The 19,630-nt window shown below is 43.6% G+C and overlaps 1 protein-coding gene across 4 annotated transcripts in view; it reads left to right on the plus strand.

Moving 5' to 3' along the window:
* STAU2 (staufen double-stranded RNA binding protein 2) overlaps nt 1-14,821 on the plus strand; it is a 298,188-nt gene extending 283,367 nt beyond the window's left edge. For all 4 annotated transcript variants that reach the window (XM_010846944.1, XM_010846946.1, XM_010846948.1 and 1 more), the window contains 2 exons: nt 12,482-12,570; nt 13,732-14,821. In XM_010846944.1, the coding sequence (XP_010845246.1) occupies nt 12,482-12,570; nt 13,732-13,825 (183 nt within the window). In that variant the 3' untranslated portion in view covers nt 13,826-14,821. The remainder of the gene's footprint in view (nt 1-12,481; nt 12,571-13,731) is intronic.
* Nucleotides 14,822-19,630: the final 4,809 nt, after the last annotated feature.

Genomic DNA, 19,630 nt, shown 5'->3' on the forward strand with positions numbered 1-19,630 from the left:
GACCAAATCCCTTTGCCTATGGCTTCTGCCCCTCGGGCTTGGCTCAGCTTTTCCAGGACACGGAGCCTCCCTGGTCTATCACCCAGGACTCTGATCATGTCCCCAAGCCCTCCTTCCCTCCCAGCCCCTGTGCAGGAGCAGTGCCCCCTGCCAGCATCACCCTCCGCCCACCGCTCGCCTCCTCGAAGGAGCCCTTCTCACCCTGCGTACCCTGTGGCCTCTCCATGACAGCGTCTTCTCGAGGCAGACCTGGGTGCCCTTCCCAGGGCTGCTGTTGTCGGCGCTGTCTCTACAGCATCACCTGTCGGCCTGGTGTGGTCAGACAGGGACCCTGTCTGCTCAGCTGAGTTTTCCTGGTGCCCAGTGTGGTTCCCCGGTTTCAATGACCCTGTTTTCTTTTCTTTTGTATTTTTTAAATATTTATTTTTATCTTTATTTACTTGACTGTGCTGGGTCTTAATTGCGGCATGTGGGATCTTTAGTGGCAGCGTGTGGGATTTTGTTCCCTGACCAGGATTCAACCCTGGTCCTTTGCATTGAAAGCACAGAGTCTCAGTCACTGAACCACCATGGAAGTCCCTTTATTTTTTATTGATGAATAGTTGATTTACAATGTTGTATTAATTTCTGCTGTAGAGCAAAGTGATTCAGTTATATACATATCTACATTCCTTTTCATATTCTGTTACATATGATTTATCACAGGATGTTGTAGTTCCCTGCACTCTACAGTAGGCCCTTGTTTTCTTATCTGTCCTGTATCTGTCAGTCTACATCTACTAATCCCAAACTTCCAGTCCAACCCTCTCCCACCCCTGACCCCCTCGGCAACCACCAATCTACTGTCTATACATCTCTGATTAGAATTGCTGAATCATATGGTAATTCTACTTTTAGTTTTTTGAGGAACCTCCTTACTATTTTCCACAATGGCTGTATCAATTTACATTTCCATGAACAGTGTAGGAAGGTTTCCTTTTCTCCACACTCTCTCCAGCATTTGTTATTTGTAGACTTTTTCATGAATGGTCATTCTGGCAGGTGTGAGGTGGTACCTCATAGTACCACTGACTCTGTTGACTGAATGACGGTACCCAGTTGTCAATCAGACAGACAAGGCCCCTCCCTCTGGGAAATAATGACAGGCTGTGACAAGTGTTATGAGGATAATGTGTGATTTGCTGGCGGTGGTCAGGCCTTCCTGGTCTGAGACCTGACTGTTGACAGGCAGCTGGTCCTGAGGAGAGGGTGGCTGGAGGGACTGGCCAATGTGAGTCCCTGAGGTCAGGGGGAGTTTGTCAAAGTCAGGGAACAGAAAGGAGACCAGCACAGAATGGAAGGAGCGAAGGGAGAGAAGTCGCATGGGCCCCAAGGGCAGAGGGAGGTCCTAGAAGGATTTAGGTGACTTGATCTTGGCGACCTGATCCTAGGGTGAAGTCTGCTTTGAGAAGAGTCCTTTGGCTCTTGCCTGAGGAGGGCGGCCACTCAGCTGGCCCCTCTTCTCAGACCCCCAAGCCAGAGTCTCAGGCAGGCCCTCTGACCTCCTTGTCAGACCCAGCACCAGCCTGGTCCTGGGAAAGAACCTGGCGGCAGAGGTCACACCTCAGTGTGACTTCAGTCCCTCTGTTAAAGGCAGGGTGGTGTGAAACAGCACAGGTGGATTATCTGACACTTCTGTAGTCAGAAGTCAATCACGGTTCACAGGGCTGAAATCCAGAGTCAGCAGGGCTGTGTTCCTCTCTGGAGGCTCAGCGGGGAGAGTGTTTCCTTGCTTTGTCCAGCTTCTGTAAGCTTCCCCCATTCCCTGCTTCCTGGCCCCTTCCTCCATTGTCAAAGCCAATATGTCACAGCCCTCCGACCCCTCTTCCATCATTATGTCTCTCTCTGACTGGAGGTGGGACAGGTTCTCTAATTTTGAGGGCTCGTTGGATCAGATTGAACTCACCAGAGAATGCAGACTAATCTTCCCATCTCCAAACCCTCAGTTTATCCCGTCTGCAAAGTCCCTTGAAAACTGTTATTCACAGGTCTCTGGAACAAGAACTCAGATGGCTTTGGGAGGCATTATTCTGCTGCCATGGAATGCCAGCAGATCCTAAAAGGTCGATCAAATACAACTGGTGAACTGTTGGAATATAGATTCAAAAACCAACTTTAAAATACATTATTGAAGTTATCAGGGAAATTTTAACATGACCCGGGTATTTAGATGATAGAAAGGGTTTATTGTTAGCTTGCTTAGGCCTAATCATGGCACACGGAAAACAAGGCTGCGAGAGATACAGTCGCTTGCATGAAGACACACAGCTGGTCTGCAGTGGAGCTGGCATTTCTTTCTTTTTTTTTTGGCCGTGCTTCAAGGCATGTGTGATCTTAGTTCCCTGAAAGGGACTGAATCCATGCTCCCTGCAATGGAAGCATGGAGTCTTAACCACTGGCCCACCAGGGAAATCCCATGGAGCTGGCATTTGAGTCTAGGCCTGACAGACTTCAAGTGCCATGCCCTCTCACTTCCTTGTCCAGGCGACCAGAAGAGTGTATTCGTTTTCTCCTGCTGCTATAAAAAACCAACAGGCTTAGTGGCTCAGTTCAGTTCAGTTGCTCAGTTGTGTCCGACTCTGTGACCCCAGGGACTGCAGCACACCAGGCTTCCCTGTCCATCACCAACTCCTGGAGCCTACCATGTCAATCTTATGTCAAACTCACGTAAATCGTGTCGGTGATGCCATTCGACCATCTCATCCTCTGTCGTCCCCTTCTCCTCCTGCCTTCAAGCTTTCCCAGCATAAGGGTTTTTTCAAATGAGTCAGTTCTTCTCATCAGGTGGCCAAAGTATGGGAGTTTCAGCTCCAGCATCAGTCCTTCCAATGAATATTCAGGACTGATTTTCTTTTGGATAGGCTCAGCACAACACAAATGTATTATCTTAGAGTTCAGACAGGAGTCTCAAGTCTCACTGAGCTGAAATCAAGATATCTGCAGTTCCTTTTTGAGGCTCTAGTATCTCCTTGCCTTTTCTAGTTTCTAGAGGCCACCCACTTGCCTTGGTTTGTGTCCCCCTTCCTCTACCTTCAGACTAAGAACATTGCATTTCGTTGACCATATTTTCGGCCACATCTTTCTTTCTTACCAAAGCCAGGAAAGGTTCTGTAATTTTAAGCACTTGTGTGATTAAATTAGGGCCTGGGTGGCACTAGTGGTAAAGAACCCACCTGCCAATGCAGGAGACAGACGTGGATTCTATTCTTGGGTCGGGAAGGTCCCCTGGAGGAGGGCATGACAACCCACACCAGTATTCTTGCCTGGAGAAGCCCATGGACAGAGGAGCCTGGAGGGCTACAGTCCATGGGGTCGCAAAGAGTTGGACACGACTGAAGTGACTTGACACGTGATTAAATTGGACCCACTTGGATTATCCAGGATAACCTCTCCATCTCAATGTTCATACCTCAGTCCCATCTGCAAAATCACTTTTACCATGTGAGGCAGTATATTCAGCTTCTGGGGGGTAAGACATGGACACCTCTGGGAGGATTATCCTGCCAAGCTCAGAGATAGATGCTGTCACCATTCAGGGACGCTTGCCTTTGTGCCCAACACATGTTTCCATAAACGCCATTACAAAGGGGACTTTTCGTTGAAGCAAAAATAGAGACAACACACAAATTTAAAATGAATGCTCTTGGTAAAACAGACCCAGCGTGACTGGACGGCGAGAACACGATGAGGGCGCCACTCGAGCTTGTTCTAAGCACGCTGAAAACACTCCTCTTAGCACAGCTAATCCTTTTTCAAATTTGATTCTGTATTATTGTCAAGGCTGGCAGCTACGTGGATTAACCAACAGTCAGAGCCTGATCACTGAAATAAAGATGATGCCTAAGTCTATAGTTTAAATGTCCCATTTTGTACTAATTCCCCAAATTCTCAAGCCAAAATTCCTATTCTTTGCCTTAGGAGATGGTCTAAAATGTGCATGTCTTTTGACCACCCCCACCTCTTTTTTTTCCCCAGAATGAGTAGTCTTCACCTTAGCTGACATCCCTTTGTTCCAACAGTAGGAGCTTTTTTTTTTTTTTAATAAAATACTAATTTTATTAAAATTACCCGAACTAACAGGATTGTGTAAGCACAAATGAAAGTGGGGACGATAGTGAAACTGTTAGAAAGCAGAGCAGCAATTGGTTTAATTAAAGCTCAATATAATCCTATTTTTATTTCTTAAGTCCAACCATGGATTCATCTGAAATGTAATACAGATTGAGGCTTCTATCATAATGTGATAAAATTTAGAAATACAATGTTCTCTTTGGGGTTTCTTTTATTTTATATAAAGAGAGACTTGGCATTTTGTTACAGACTTTTAAAAGTAAGAAAATGATAACTTAGAAACATTAAAATTCACATTCTTTGGGCAGTAAGGCTTCAAACCTACTGAAGAAAAGACCTTCTGGTTTTTCAGTCATTTAAGTGATTTCACAGAGTTGACCTCAAAGATTATTGGGAGGAGTGAGGGGAGTCCTGGGACTTCCCTGGCGAACCCATGGATAGACTTATTTTAATGTAGGGGGCGTGGGTTCGATCCCTGGTTGGCAAGCTAAAATCCCATGTATCTTGCAGCCAAAAAACTGAAATAGAAAACAGAAACAATATTGTAACAAATAAAATAGAGACTTTAAAAATGAGCCACATTAAAAAATAAAAAAAGTGAGAGGAGTCCTGAGCTCAGTTGAAGATGTTTGTAATTTGAAGCCTATGATTTTCTCATTAAAGGAGACTGATTTAATGAGCCACATATAGGTCCATTTGTGTGCGTTCTGAAATGAGTCCAGCAGTTAGATCTACTCCCAGGAAGAGTTCCATATGAGCAAGCACTTTAAGGGGGAAAAGGCTAAACAAAACAAACCTTGAACACTTAACTTCAAAATGAAGGCCACATTTGGACTTGTATGGTTACCATTGACTTTAATGGGAACAGCCTGTTTCTGGGGTTCAGGATGTGAAATCGGTGGGAAAAGTGTGAAATGGAAAAAAAAGAAAGGAATAAAAGGATCTATTGGGCATCCTGTTCAAAGACTCCTAAAAAGTGCTGCGTGTCAAGAGGGGATGAGTTAAAATTCACATTTTGCTAATGAACCATTGTTGTCTCTCAAAGAATGATTTAACGCTGCTACATTGTCGTTACAAGCTATTTAATCCCTGCAGAAGAAAGCAGGAAGAGTAGGCACTGGTTTCAAGTCTGCTTAATTGCTCATCAACCAGAGGAAAGTTAGAAATGACAGAAATGACTGGAAAGGCTCACCCCTATCCTGTGAACACACACACACACACACACACACACACACACACACACACACGCGAACCAAGACCAACAAACCGGCATGGGAAGCATCTTACTGGCATTATGTTTCTGGCATTGCTATAACTACGCACAAAACAAGCCCTACATGAAATGGTAGGGACATCTGTTCTAGACCCTGTGGGGCTTTATTCCCAAAACAGTTGTAAAATCTTTGGGGGACAAAAATATTTCTATGTATCTATGCAGATGCCCTCCTCTAAGGGAAACACACACACACACACACAAGTGGATACAAGTGATGAGCTGGAAAGACACTAAGAAAAGGAAATGTCATCCACTTTTTAAAAACACTTAAAATTTCACCTTTCAAACAAAGCTACATCTACTGCCTTGGATAGACCTTTATCAGTGGTAAAGAATCCGCCTGCCAATGCAGGAGACAGAGGAGACATGGGTTTGATCCCTAGTTGGGAAGATCACCTGGAAGAGAAAATGGCAACCGACTCCAGTATTCTTACCTGGAAAATTCCATGAAAAGAGGCAGGCAGATTTGTTACCACTGAGCCACCAGGGAAGCCCTGCCTGTGTTATACAGTAAGCCCTTACTGTTTTCCTGTTTTATGTGTAGTAGTACTCTTGCCTGGAAAATCCCATGGATGGAGGGGCCTGGTGGGCTGCAGTCCATGGGGTCGCTAAGAGTCAGACACGACTGAGCGACTTCACTTTCACTTTTCATTCTCATGCATTGGAGAAGGAAATGGCAACCCACTCCAGTGTTCTTTCCTGAAGAATCCCAGGGACAGGGAAGCCTGGTGGGCTGCCGTCTATGATGTCACACAGAGTCAGATACACCTGAAGCAACTTAGCAGCAGTAGCAGCAGCAGTGTGTATATGCTAATCCCAAACTCCTAATTTATCTTCCCCCTACCCTGACCACCACCACCCACTATCCTCTCTGGTAACCATAACTTTGTTTCATATGTCTATTTCCATTTTGTAAAGATGTTCATTTATATCATTTTTTTTTACATTCCACATATAAGTGACACCATATTTAACACTCACTGATACCTCACTGAACATGATAATCTCTAGGTCCATCCATGTTGCTGTAAATAGCATTATTCCATTCTTTTTATGGCTGTATGGGAGGGATTGGGGGCAGGAGGAGAAGGGGACGACAGAGGATGAGATGGCTGGATGGCATCACTGACTCGATGGACGTGAGTCTGAGTGAACTCCGGGAGTTGGTGATGGACAGGGAGGCCTGGCGTGCTGTGATTCATGGGGTCACAAAAAGTCGGACACGACTGAGCGACTGAATTGACTGAACTGAATATTCCATTGCTTTACCACTTCCCTGGTGGCTTAGTGGTAAAGAATCCTCCTGCCAATGCAGGAGATGCAGGTTCGATCCCTGGGTCAGAAAGATCCCTAGGAATACATAGTATCAATAGTGTATAAATGTCAATCCCAATCTTCCAATTCCTCCCACCACCTCCTTCCCCTCTTGGTATCCATATATTTCTTTTCTACATCTGTGTCTCTATTTCTGCTTTGCAAATAAGTTTATCTGTATCATTTTTCTAGATTCTACATCTAAGCATTACTGAATGATTTGTTTTCTCCTTCTGACTTACTTCATTCACACTATATGACTGTCTCTAGGTCCATGCAGTTCAGTTTAGTTCGATCAGTCATTTCTGACTCTTTGCGACCCCATGGACTGCAGTACGCCAGGCTTCCCTGTCCATCACCAACTCCCGGAGCTTGCTCAGACGCACATCCATTGAGTCGGTGAAGCCATCCAACCATCTCATCCTCTGTCATCCCCTTCTCCTCCTGCCTTCAATCTTTCCCAGCTTCAGGGTCTTTTCCAGTGAGTCAGTTCTTCGCCTCAGGTAGCCAAAGTATTGGAGCTTCAGCTTCAGCATCAGTCCTTCTAGTGAATATTCAGGACTGATTTCCTTTAGGATTGGGTTGGATCTCCTTGCAGTGCAAGGGACTCTCAAAGGTCTTCTCCAACACCACAGTTCAAAAGCATCAATTCTTTGGTGCTCAGCTTTCTTTATAGTCATGTACCACTGGAAAAACCATAGCCTTGACTAGACGGACCTTGTTTAGACGTTTAGACTAGATGGACTTTGGAAGGAGTTATGCTGAAATTGGCTAGGCTGAATGTGAGCAGTTCTTATGTCTGAAGAAAATAATGTGAAGTGACCCAGGATGTGTGCTGGGTTCACGCCTCTGCTCTGCCACTTACTAGCCATGTGACCTTGAGTAGGTTATTGAATTCTTCATGGGAAGGGCCCATCTTGCAGGGCTGTGGTAACACCTGAGGTCACGCAGGTAAGGGACCTGGTCTCATGACTGTGGCACAGGGATGCTCATCAAATGGCAGCAACTGCTGTTTACAGAGAAGATAAAGTATCTTCATTGCCTTTTATAAATTAGAAAGAAGTCCTCTCATACTTAGAAGCGATTGTATTCAGGGTTATCAATAAGATGTGGGCTGGATTATCTCATCAGACAGATAAGGGAATGTTATTTGAAAGCCTTTAAACATACCTTTGGAGGGAACCAGCCACATAAGAATTCTGAAAATCCATTCATGGCATCAAGTGAAAGAGTATGCCGCCATTCCAGCTGGGAGGACGTTCTTGGAGCGGTGACAGTCATCTTCACAGCGCTTGGGGACCTGTCTGTCATGTTGATTAAATCATCCAAAAGCTTTTGCAAGAGCTAAAGCACGCAACCTGTTCCCTGAGACTTCACCTTCATCTCTTAGGGGCACCTCTATTTGGATGGAAGAGAATGAGTTTCACTGGGTCCTGGACTCTGTGAGCCAAGACATAGCATTTCTGGTATTGACACAACCTGTATTCCCCAAGCAACTACTGAAAAATGGGCTGAGCAGTTAGCTCATAAGTGAGTTTTGCTTTTATTTTTTAAGAATTTTTACTGGTGGTCATTTTGGCTGTGCTGGGAATAAAGCAGGACCAAGAAGCCCTGGAGCGCTCAGGAGTCTCATTCAGGACTCCTGAGCAACAGGAGCCACGTGCAGACAGATGACTGTGGAAGGTGTTCTGTAATGTCCATTTGGGAAGAAATTGATAAAAGTCAGCATTCTTGCCAATAATTCACATACTTCGAGCAGGCCTGGTGCCACCCTCCATGCGAGTGCACAGGGGGCGGGACTTCAGCACTCAGGTTCACGTGACAAGCCCACAAGGATGTGCACACCCGCAGGGCCATGCTCAGCAGAGTCACGTGGGCAGGTTGCCCAGGCCCCCTGAGTATTTCAGGACTTGAAAGGACCACAGAGGTCACCTCATTGACTTTAAAACATTCTAATTCCTGTGTGAATTACTTTTTATTTTAAGGAGGAGAAATGTCCAAATCTGAGTCCTTTGAGGGTGAATTTAACTTTTGAAGGCAACCAAACTTCCCTCAAAGTTAAGTCTAGTGAATAAAGTAAATGCTTAGGATGGACAAATGAAAAATAAAGTGGGGCCATAAAATGACAAAACCGGTTGGCTCCAATGATCCACAAGTTGTTCTGAGAGGTAATTCCAAAAGGACCTAGAGAAACAGGTGCTCCTCAGAGCATTGTTGTGGATACAACCTCTCTGAGGGCAGAGGGAAGTTCATATCACATCTTTCAAAATATGCGTGCATTTTGGCCCAGAAATTCAACTTATAGGACTTTATCACAAGGAAATTATTGGGACAGTAGGCAATGATTTAGTATTAGAAAGCTTGGTTGGTGCAGTGTTTTTGGTTTTTTGGGTCATGCTGTACTGCATGTGGGATCTCAGTTCGATGACCAGGGATGGAACCCATGCCCCCTGCATTGGGAGCTTAAAGTCTTAACCACTGGACTGCCAGGGAGGTCCTGGTGCAGCGTTAATAAGAGCCTAAAAATTGGATGTGGTCTCAATGTCAACAGTAGGGATTGGTTAAATACAGGAAGGCACATAAAGTCAGTGAGATACTGTATAGTCCTGCAAAATGCCGTTGCTGAAGTGTTTCTGTTGCTATGGAAAATCGCTAATGATTCAATGAAAAGAGCAGGTTCTAAAACAGTGTTAGGATATGATCCAGGTTAAAGTGTGTACCTGTGAGGAGGGGGATAGAAGAGGATTGGAAAGACATGCACCAAGTTTTGAGTGGTGTGTAAGACTGAATATTTTCACATTCTTTTTGCTTGCTTACATATTATGATTTTTCTGTAATGAGAAACTATTTTTATAATAAAAAGACAATGAAGGAAATATCAAAGAGAGGAGAAAGAGGGTCTTTCCTTATAGAGGAATGATGATGTGCCTGTAATTGTTGTTAGGGCTGCCGTAACAAAGGACTACCCACAATAAATTCAACACTAAGTTCTTGTCTCACAGCTCTGGAGGCTAGGAGTCCAAGGGCAAGGTGTAGGCATGGTTGGTTCCTTTTGAGGGCCATGAGGAAGGAATCTGTTCCATACCTCTCTCCTAGTTTCTGGTGGTTGCCCGGCAGCCTTTGGTGTTCCTTGGCTTCTGTTGCATCAATTCAACACTTTCTTTCTTTCTTTTTTTTTTTTTAGCAATTCAACACTTTCTTAACTCACTTTCTTAACACAGTGTTCTACCTGTGTGTGTTTCTGTTCTTGAATTTTCCTTTTTTTGTAAGGACATTGGTCATAATGGGTTGGGACCCACCTTAATCTAATTAATATATGTGTGTGTGTGTGAGCTCAGTTGTGGCTGATTCTTTGCAAACACATGGACTGAAACCCACCAGACTCCTCTGTCCATGGAATTTTTGAGACAAGGAAACTGGAGTGGGTTGCCATTTCCTACTCTAGGGGATCTTCCTGACCCAGGGATCAAACCCGAGTCTCCTTCATCTCCTGTATTGGCAGGCGAATTCTTTACCACTGTGCCACCTGGGATGGATGATCTAGTATGACTTAATCTTAATTAATTATGTTGGCAAAGATCTTATTTCCAACTCAGGCCATGTTCTATGTATGGGGGATTGGAACAACATACGAATTTGAGGGTGGACATAATTCAATAAATAATAGTAACCCCAATGAGATGGCCATACTGGTCCTACCCAACTGAGGTTAGTGCTTACGTGTCACTGTAGCCTACGCCAGCTACTGTGTAGTAGGAGCCTAGACCGAGATCAAGGGTAATGGGGCTGGGGCACTGCCATTCCTAAAGGACTCTGGGTTTAGAGAGATAGTGATGAAACACAGAGCCCAGCACAGCCGCCCCATCATCACCCTGCCCCTGCCCCAGCTCTCCCAGGCCAGAGCGGAGGCATCAGTGGGCATTCAGCTGAACTGGGAAGATCAGCTGAGAGATCTGAAAGGAAGAAACAGCCTGAAGGAAAAGATGAGGATATTTTAGTCCTTTTGGTTGAATATAGTGGTTGATATTTTAAAAATAAAAGGACTAAAAAAAATGTTACAAACATTACACAAAAATCTGCACATAGATGTTGATAGCAGCTTTATTCATAATCATCAAAAACCTGAAGTAACTCAAGATGTCCCTCAAACTGTGGTATATCCAGACAATAGAATATATTCAGCAATAAAAAGAGATGAGCTGACAAGCCATGAAAAGACATAGAGGAACTTTAAATGCATATTGCTAAGTGAAAGACACCAGTCTGAAAATGCTACATACTGTACACTTATAGCTGTATGGCATCAAAAAAGACAAAACTATAAAGATTGTAAAAAAAAAAGGAGTTGCCAGGGATGGGGAAGTGGAAAGGGCTCGGAGGGGTGAACACGTGGAACATGGGATTTTTAGGACAATGAAATTATTCTCCATGATGTAATGGTGGGCACATGACATTGTACATTTGTCAAAATTCATAGAATGTACAACACAGAGCAAACCCTACTGTAAACTGTGGACTTAAGTTAATGATAATATATCAATATTTCATCAGTTGTAATAAATGTACCTCTGTAATGCTGGATGTTAATAATAAGGGAAATGATGTTGAGGGAGGGGGAAGGGAAGAGGGTTTCCCTGCTTCATGTTTCTATAAACTTAAAACTGCTCTCAAAAAAAAAAAAAAAATTAAGTCTATTAACTTAAAAATCTGAACCAAAAAGATATATTACGTATAAAGAGATGCAGAAAAGATCATGCACTTAACTACCCAAAAGAAGCTGCTGGCAGATAAAAGTTTGAGCAGTGGCAGGAGTTAACTCTTTTACAAAGGCCTTTGAGAAGATGCAGATGACCAAAGTGTGACCCAGCAGGATCTCCAAGATACAAACAAGCCTGGCCGCTCACACCTATCTCAGACTCAACAAAGCCCTTCTAAATCGAGCTTAAAAGGGTGGGCTGTGGGGGAGGGGAAGAAGAACCAAATTCTTATTCAAAGAAATAACAGTTTGGACCGTGCACAAGAGTGTCAACAAGTTATGCAGATCTTATCAGCATCACATTTTTTGGTGCCTCCCAGCTATTCAGCGAGGCTCCACCAGCCTGTCAACACCCTTCGGCATCCCACGCATCCGGGCATATCCCTACCTCAGGAGGCTCTGCGGTGGCCATGCGGGCCTCCCCAGGGCCCCCACGGAGGCAGATTTTTTCTCTATGTACAGAATACCGTCATCATACCATCCCATCGGAATTCAAGAGTGTCTTTGGTCCTTTTCACCGCTCACATTCTGTGACTTGGTTGGGGCTAAATGTCTATAAAATTGACCCGTACATTTATGCTAGCTTTGGACAGTTGGGAAAAAATATCTGATGCTTTCACATCTGGAAGAAGAGAACATGTAGTTTCAGGAATGTAAGGAGAAATGATGCAGAAATCATCATTGAACATAGATAGGCTTCTATGACATGTTTCTACATTTGCGGATAAAACGTTGTTGCCATCTTACAAAATTATGGATAAGGCATAAGGTTTATGCAGGTTCCTCTCTCCACCTCTCCCCACAAATACACAAAAATAAAGCCTTTCTAGGACATACATTGCTCCATCATAATATAGCCTCTCAAATGTAATTTTGTTAAGTGATACAAAAAAGCATTTATTTAGAGGAATGAAAATGATAGCCTTTACTATATATCACAGCTTTCTTTTACCATTGCATTCCTGTTTATTACATGAAAGTCAGTGAATGAATCTCCTTGTTTGTGTGTTTGTTTTCATTTTTAGGCAGCATTAAGTGCCTTGAAACAATTTTCTGAACAAGGACTGGATTCAATGGAAGGGGCAATGAATATTGAAAAAGGTTCTCTTGAAAAGTGAGTACATCTTCTGTGGTATTCTTACATTTGTAATTTTGTAACTTGTCTGGAAAATAAGATCAACATCATAATAAAGTGAAAAACTCAAGACAATAATATCTATATCCTGCAAAATTATTCATAACACAATTCAGTGTACATAAAAGAGAACCAGTATATATGTTCATATTTGTTGCCTCTAAATATCTCTGTGAAAGTTTTAATCTACTGATGGATCATTATTTCTGCATTTTAATGCCTTTGCTGGAAATAGTTCTGTGAGTTTTGTGGACCACAGAGACCTGCAAAACTTACAAAAGATGACTTTGATTTCAGACTGTTGGGTGTTCTCTGACTAAACCATTTTCTGAGGTAAAATTTTGCCCTCAAAGCCCTGCTAGGTTGTAGGCACAACAGAGAAGGGGAAAAAAAAAAAAATGATGAGAGCAGGGTTCTCTCCCTTTGGCTTCATTTTGTTTTTTCACGTTGTTATATGAAGCACTGGCGCACACTGTCACAAAACTGTGGCTTCTGAGGGCTGCAGAGGCCAAATCGCAGCTTTAAGAAGAATTTCTGAAATCCAGCTCATACCACTTTTATGATATTGAACATAACGTTTGATCCGAGGGACTGAACTTTAGGTCCCTCCAGAGACCCAATTTATACTAAAGAAATTGCAAGCCATTGTATTTACCGTAGTGGAATCCAAATTCTTTTCGAGCAGGAATAATAGCAGGTGAGACTTCAGAACTCATACAGGAGATAACATTTTTAGAATGAAAAAAAAAAAAAAAGGAAAAGTCAGATAACCCAGGAAGTCAAAACCAAATATACAGATCTTACAGTTAAAAAAAGCTTATCCACCCCCCCACGCCGACCAAGATAAAACAGCATTTGGTCATTAATATTTAAAGGGTGAGAGCGTGAGAAGAAAACATTTGGTAAACAGACGTGGCATTTTAAGTTGTCTATAGATTGGCAACCATTTATAAGCTAATTTAATCAAAACCATTTCCACATGATCTCATCAGTAGACTATCTGAACATAAATATTGTTGTTTCACTTTAAAATGTCACTTTTGTGGTGACCTTTGAATCCTGTGTGCCATCTGCTAATAAACATGTCTGAAGATGTGCAACCCTGGACCTTCAGCTCTTGTTAATGTATTAATCTTCCAGACAAGCCCAGCATCTGGGAGAGAAAGCGAACAATAACCAGACACACCCGGGCTCCATCGCTCAGGACTGCAAGAAATCAAGGTCGGTCATCTAGCAGCTCCCATAACCGCGCTGCCACCGCATCCTTATAAACCTGTCAGCACGCATGAGGGTGTCTGTGTTCAAGGAAATGAATGACTAATACCATGATTTGAGTCTTATGTGAAGACAACACTATTCTAACACAAGGGATAATAGACATAGGACTGTTTATTCAACTGGGGGAAAATAAAACTTTGAGCATTTCCCTTGGAACTTGAGATCAGATCATAACTCATTTGCCCAGAGGCAGCAGAAATCCGATCCTGCTACTGGAGCTTAAAATAACAATTAATGAAAAGTGTTAGAGAAATCGGGTTTGGTTTTTCAATGATGAATAGAGAAATTGGGTTCGGTTCTGTTGTTAGGATTGTTTTCTCGTGACACTTGTGTTCGCTTCTATTCTCTCTCGTTTTAAATAATGCCTGACGATTCCAAGATTAACCAACGATGTGCTGTGCAATGTGATGGTCGTTGTCTTCATATAGAGTCACCCCAGTTTCTCTTTCAATGCAGATGTTTGTAAGCTTCATCCTATATCAGTATGAATAACTTCAGGGTGCACCACTCAAAGATGTATGCCAACAACCATGGTGGAAATCAGGTCAGACTTGTGATTACACATATGAAATAAGGGTAGGAACAACTGGTTTCAATAGACGCCAGGAATTCAGAAAGAAAACAAAAACCAGTTGTGGGTTTTGAACGCCATCATCCTATTAGCCACTGAGGAGGCGTCTTGCCTCTCCAGCCATTTCTGTGGATTCCACGTTCGTGGTGGACATCGCTCCCACCCCATCCATGTGTTGTAAGCTGCTCACTGTTTGCATCCAAAGTGTTCTTTGATAACTGCCTCTGCACTTGGGTCACGGAGTGGGATCAAAAGCAGTAATGTACACGGCGGGGAAGGAAGGCCAGTCAGAGGATCCACAGAGGTCTTGCCAGCCACGCTCTGGACCAGCATGTTGGAATCCAGGGTGAAGACAACGCAGTAAAAAAAAAATGTGGTCGGTTTCTGTGTGAAGCGTGGTCATTGTTCTTCTTTCCTTGTTTCGCTCTCCTCTCTGAAACGTCACCCCCTCCCGAAGGCGGGCCCCGTCACTGCACAGTGCTGACAGTAGGGGACATCCAGGCTTCTCTTGCTACCAGGCTGCCTCTGCGAAACTGCAGGGCTGCCTCCCTGGGTGACTCGGAGCCGGGTTCCTGACCAGCCAGCGTCACCTCATTGTTCAGGTTTTCTCCCTATTGATCTGCCAACGTTGTGCAATGAGAAAACACTCTATGGTCTAACTGCTCGGCCCAACGTGACAATAGGCCTAGAATTATATAAGGTTTCACAAGCAAAACCACCGCAAGTCATGATCTGGCTGACTCACACGCGACTGGAGGATAAACAAACAGCAACAGAAGGAAATCACTGGAGGGTTGTTCTTAATGACTCCCAGGCGGGGAAGTCCGCCAGCATCGAGAGGGCTGGGTGCCCTCAGAGGAAATAGGTTTTGCTCCCTAAAGTCTGGGCCCTGGTGGAGATAACAGCCCATTTGTAAAGTTTGGATTCACAAAGATCAGCCAGGTCAAACAATAAGTCTGCTGCCTGGCACCAGGTGAGGAGGGTCCTACATGACACCCTGGGAAAGGGGGCAGGCCCTTCCTTCCCCCTGGGCCTTTCAGCACCTGAGGCTCTGGCTCTGGGCTGGGCAGGGACCATGCCCTGTCAGCATCACTCAGACAGGATCTTTAAAACACATCTTCAGTTTCCCAAACGCCATAAAGTGCCTCCCACAGCCCACGGTCCCAACACCACCAAGGCTGGCTGGGCTGTGGGAGATGGATGAGCTCAGGAAACAAACAAAGCTCATCGTTTCTCACAGCCCAAGCATCTGAGGTATTTACTCTGGAACCTTCCGACAAGTCATCCTTGGAGGTGAGCACACAGGAGTGGCCGTGGGGGTAGTGGATGGACATTTGCATCGAGTTTCAAGTTTAGTGAGACTCTATGTATTCAAATTCCCATCCAGCTACCTACTTGAGGAGCCCCAAAAGGCCTTTCGAATTTTTCCCTTTAGATGGTTTTCCAGCAGCCTTTCCTGGGAACTGGTTGGGTTTCCTTTGGGTTGAATTAGCATTGCAAATGATGGGTGGCCTGCCATGTTATATATCATTAGAGGGGAAACCATTAAGTAGATTTATTGAAAGAATGTTTCTTCAGCACAGGGAGATCTTTTTGATGAAAAATGGAACTCATTATTCTTTAAAGGACACAGATTGACTTATCTTCTTTATCAATTACAGTGTCTGCTTTCAGCTTTTCTCAATCAGCAGCAGGCTTTGTAGTCACTTCCCAGGGCTGAAGCCAATGTGTTTTATGGAAGAGGTTTGTTTTTACATTTTAATTGGAAATATAATATTGCGCTTTGGAACTCTGACCAGCCCTTTCCAGCACAACTTGCCAAAGATCAATGGTGAGACACCACCCTTCAGGCTGTGACAAGGACCCTCCTCCCCTCTCCTGGGGTGACCTCTCTGAGGTGTCCTAGTATTCTTTGGCCAAGCCAACATTCTCAATGGTGATTTTTTTTTGACAGCTTCAACCAATCTCCTGCACCATAAAATAAAAATAGATTAATGAAAAACTTACCTTATTATACATAGGTTTTTAGGACTCCTAGTGACCTTGGAAATGTGATCCAGACCAACTGATAGGTCTTTAAATCCTACTGCTGTTGAATTATCTGTGCAACTGGCCAGACTCTGTTCTGTAACTTTTAATTTCCAAAGGCCACTTGTTATCATCATGGCCAAGAATGGTAGGAAAAGCCAACAGTTTTTCATTAGCTGTCATTAATGGCAAAATCATGTGTCTTTGGGTCTTTCCCAACCTTCCCCATCACAATATAAGTCCTTGATAAATGGATAAATGATACACTGAATAAATGAACAAATGGACAAATGAATGATCTATCAAAATGATAGATAAACCTGTTGAAGAAATAAAATTTAAATCTTACTGCTTAACCTGACACTTATGATAATATACCTCGTTAGTGCTAACAAGATGATTGTACCTTCAATCCCAGGGGGCACTGGGGCATTTCTTAAAAAACACAGCAAGTCAAAAGCCCCCCTTTACTTCAGAGGACTTTGGACCCACGAAGACCCACCATCTTGCCCCCAGCATCCCAGTTTTGCATGAACATCTCTTCCTTGTACCAGCAGATTCAATTCCAGTCCTCACCCCCAGACAGCTTCCTTTATTTTCCCAATCACAGAAAAATGTCCCATGGGGAGGGGCTTGTAATATCTGGCTCAAAGCAAAGACTTCCTTAGACCTGATTTCTGGTGGACACCACCCAAGTTCCAGCTCATCTCGCTGAGACTCATTGATCGATTGTCTTGCTGGGGAGGCTTTCCTCTTATAGTCTAACTTCTTAACATGACTAAAAGCTCCCTTGACTGGATCCCCAGCACACTCTGATGTATGCTGGGAATGCAGAAAGTAAATAAACAAATGAAATTACTTCACCCTCAAGAACCCACATTCTAGCTGGAGGGAAAGTCAGACCAGGAAGTGAGCATAAGAGGTGAGCGTGTTTTCCTCAGAAAGCTGCATTGTAGACTGTTGTTTGTCTCTCTCAGTCCCTAGTCAGTCCCTCACTTACCCCACTCAGCTTTGGGCAGCATCCTGTATTCTTGTGACACTGTCAGAAAACCCCACGCCTTTAGTATACCTAATGTCACCTTCACACACTCTCCATGTTCACTGAGTGGTCCCACCCGCAGCCCCAAATATACATATACCAGGTAAAGCTCTTGAAGCTCACTTACCTCAAGAGGCTGACCAACTGAATCTACCTCTTGTTGTATCTCTTAATCTGGAACGGTGCCCACCTTAATATGGTACAGGTGTGCATACTCACTCAGTGGTGTCCGACTCTTTGTGACCCCGTGGACTGTTGTCCGCCAGGCTCCTCTGTCCATGGGATTCTCCAGGCAAGTATACTGGAGTGGGGTGCCATTTCCTCCCCCAGGGGATCTTCCTGACCCAGGGATGGAACCCAAGTCTCCTACATCTCCTACATTGGCCGGCGGATTCTTTACCACTGAGCTACCTGGGAAGTCCCTTAATATGGTAAGTACTTGATAAATGTTTGTTGAGTAGATGAATAACCCAAAAAACCCTGCCATGATGGATTTGCCACCTAACAGGATCAATGCTGGCCTGAACGCATGGACAGGGAAGTCTGGTCTATTGAACGGAACCTTCTGCCTGTAAATAAACTAGTTCTACTTCTGTTCATGTGCAGTCTTTTTGAAGTCATTTAACATCTTCAATTTTCAACGTCTCATCCAAAAGAGTAGGACTAAGGATATATGGAAGTTGAGAGTCTATTTTTTTTAAGTGTTTAAGTTGTGAAAGTAAATAAAATATTTCAATCAAAGTTAGTGGGAATGAGGGAAAAAGCCAAGATCTAGGAGTCAAGAGTCTAGAGACATGGTTCAGACACAGATGTGACCTTGGAGAGGGATTTAGCCTTCCTAGGCCTCAGTTTTCACATCTGTAAAATGATGAGCTCTAAGAGCATTGCAGGTCTACATTTATGTTACCATTAATACCTCTATTACTAGTGGTATGCTTGAATTCAAATCTTGTCTCTAATATGTGAATTTTAAAAATCAAATACCTGCAAGGAAAATACTACTCATATCAATTAGGATTCTTTGGCTGTGAATTATAAAAACTTAAAAATCATCTGTTTTCAACTTTCAGTTCAGTTCAGTTCAGTCACTTGGTCGTGTTCGACTCTTTGTGACCCCATGAATTGCAGCACGCCAGGCCTCCCTGTCCATCACCAACTCCCGGAGTTTGCTTAAACTCATGTCTGTCGAGTCAGTGATGCCATCCAGCCATCTCATCTTCTGTCATCCCCTTCTTCTGCCCCCAATCCCTCCCAGCATCAGAGTCTTTTCCAACGAGTCAACTCTTCGCATGAGGTGGCTTTAATAATTACCATTTTTATTATTCTTATTTTATCTTCTCTGTACCTGAAAACTTGTTTCCTGGGGTATTTTTTTTTAAGTTGGAGGATAATTACTTTACAATGATGTGTTAGTTTCTGCTATACAACAAAGTGAATCAGCTGTAAGTATACATATATCCCTTCCCTCTTGAGCCTCCCTCCCACTTCCTCCTATCCCGTCCCTCTAGGTCATCACAGAGCACCAAGCTGAACTCCCTGTGCTATACAGCAGCTTCCCACTATCTGTTTTACACATGGCAGTGTATACACATATATATATGTGTGTGTGTGTGTTAGTTTAATTGTGTCTGACTCTTTGCAACCCCATGGACTGTAGCCCACTAAGCTCTTCTGTCCATGGGATTCTCCAGGCAAGAACACTGGAGTGGGTTGCCATTTCCTTCTCCATATATGTATATATACATATATATGTACATTATAAAGCATGTATATATATATATATTTATATATATATATTTATATGTCAGTGCTACTCTAAAAAAAACTATTCAAACCAGCAATGGGAAATATGTTTAAAAACTACAAGGAGTTTCAGAGAACCTAAGAGCAAAAATGAAGAAGTGGACTGGAGTCATGAAGTACAAGGCTATGCGGAAACCAGGAAGCTCTCCTTCTCTCTCTCTCTCTCAATTCTCCTCCCCTCTCTGAATGTGTGAATCATTTCTCTCTCCATACCAGCTCCTGCTTCTCAATTGCACAAACCAGAGAACCTGGCTACCAACTTCACAATCACCCGAGGGAACCCTGAGTCTCTCCGTTGACTTCATTCCCTGAGTTGTGGG

The sequence above is a fragment of the Bison bison genome, unplaced genomic scaffold (assembly GCF_000754665.1).
Source record: "Bison bison bison isolate TAMUID 2011002044 unplaced genomic scaffold, Bison_UMD1.0 scf7180017864241, whole genome shotgun sequence".
In the NCBI taxonomy this organism is placed as follows: domain Eukaryota; kingdom Metazoa; phylum Chordata; class Mammalia; order Artiodactyla; family Bovidae; genus Bison; species Bison bison.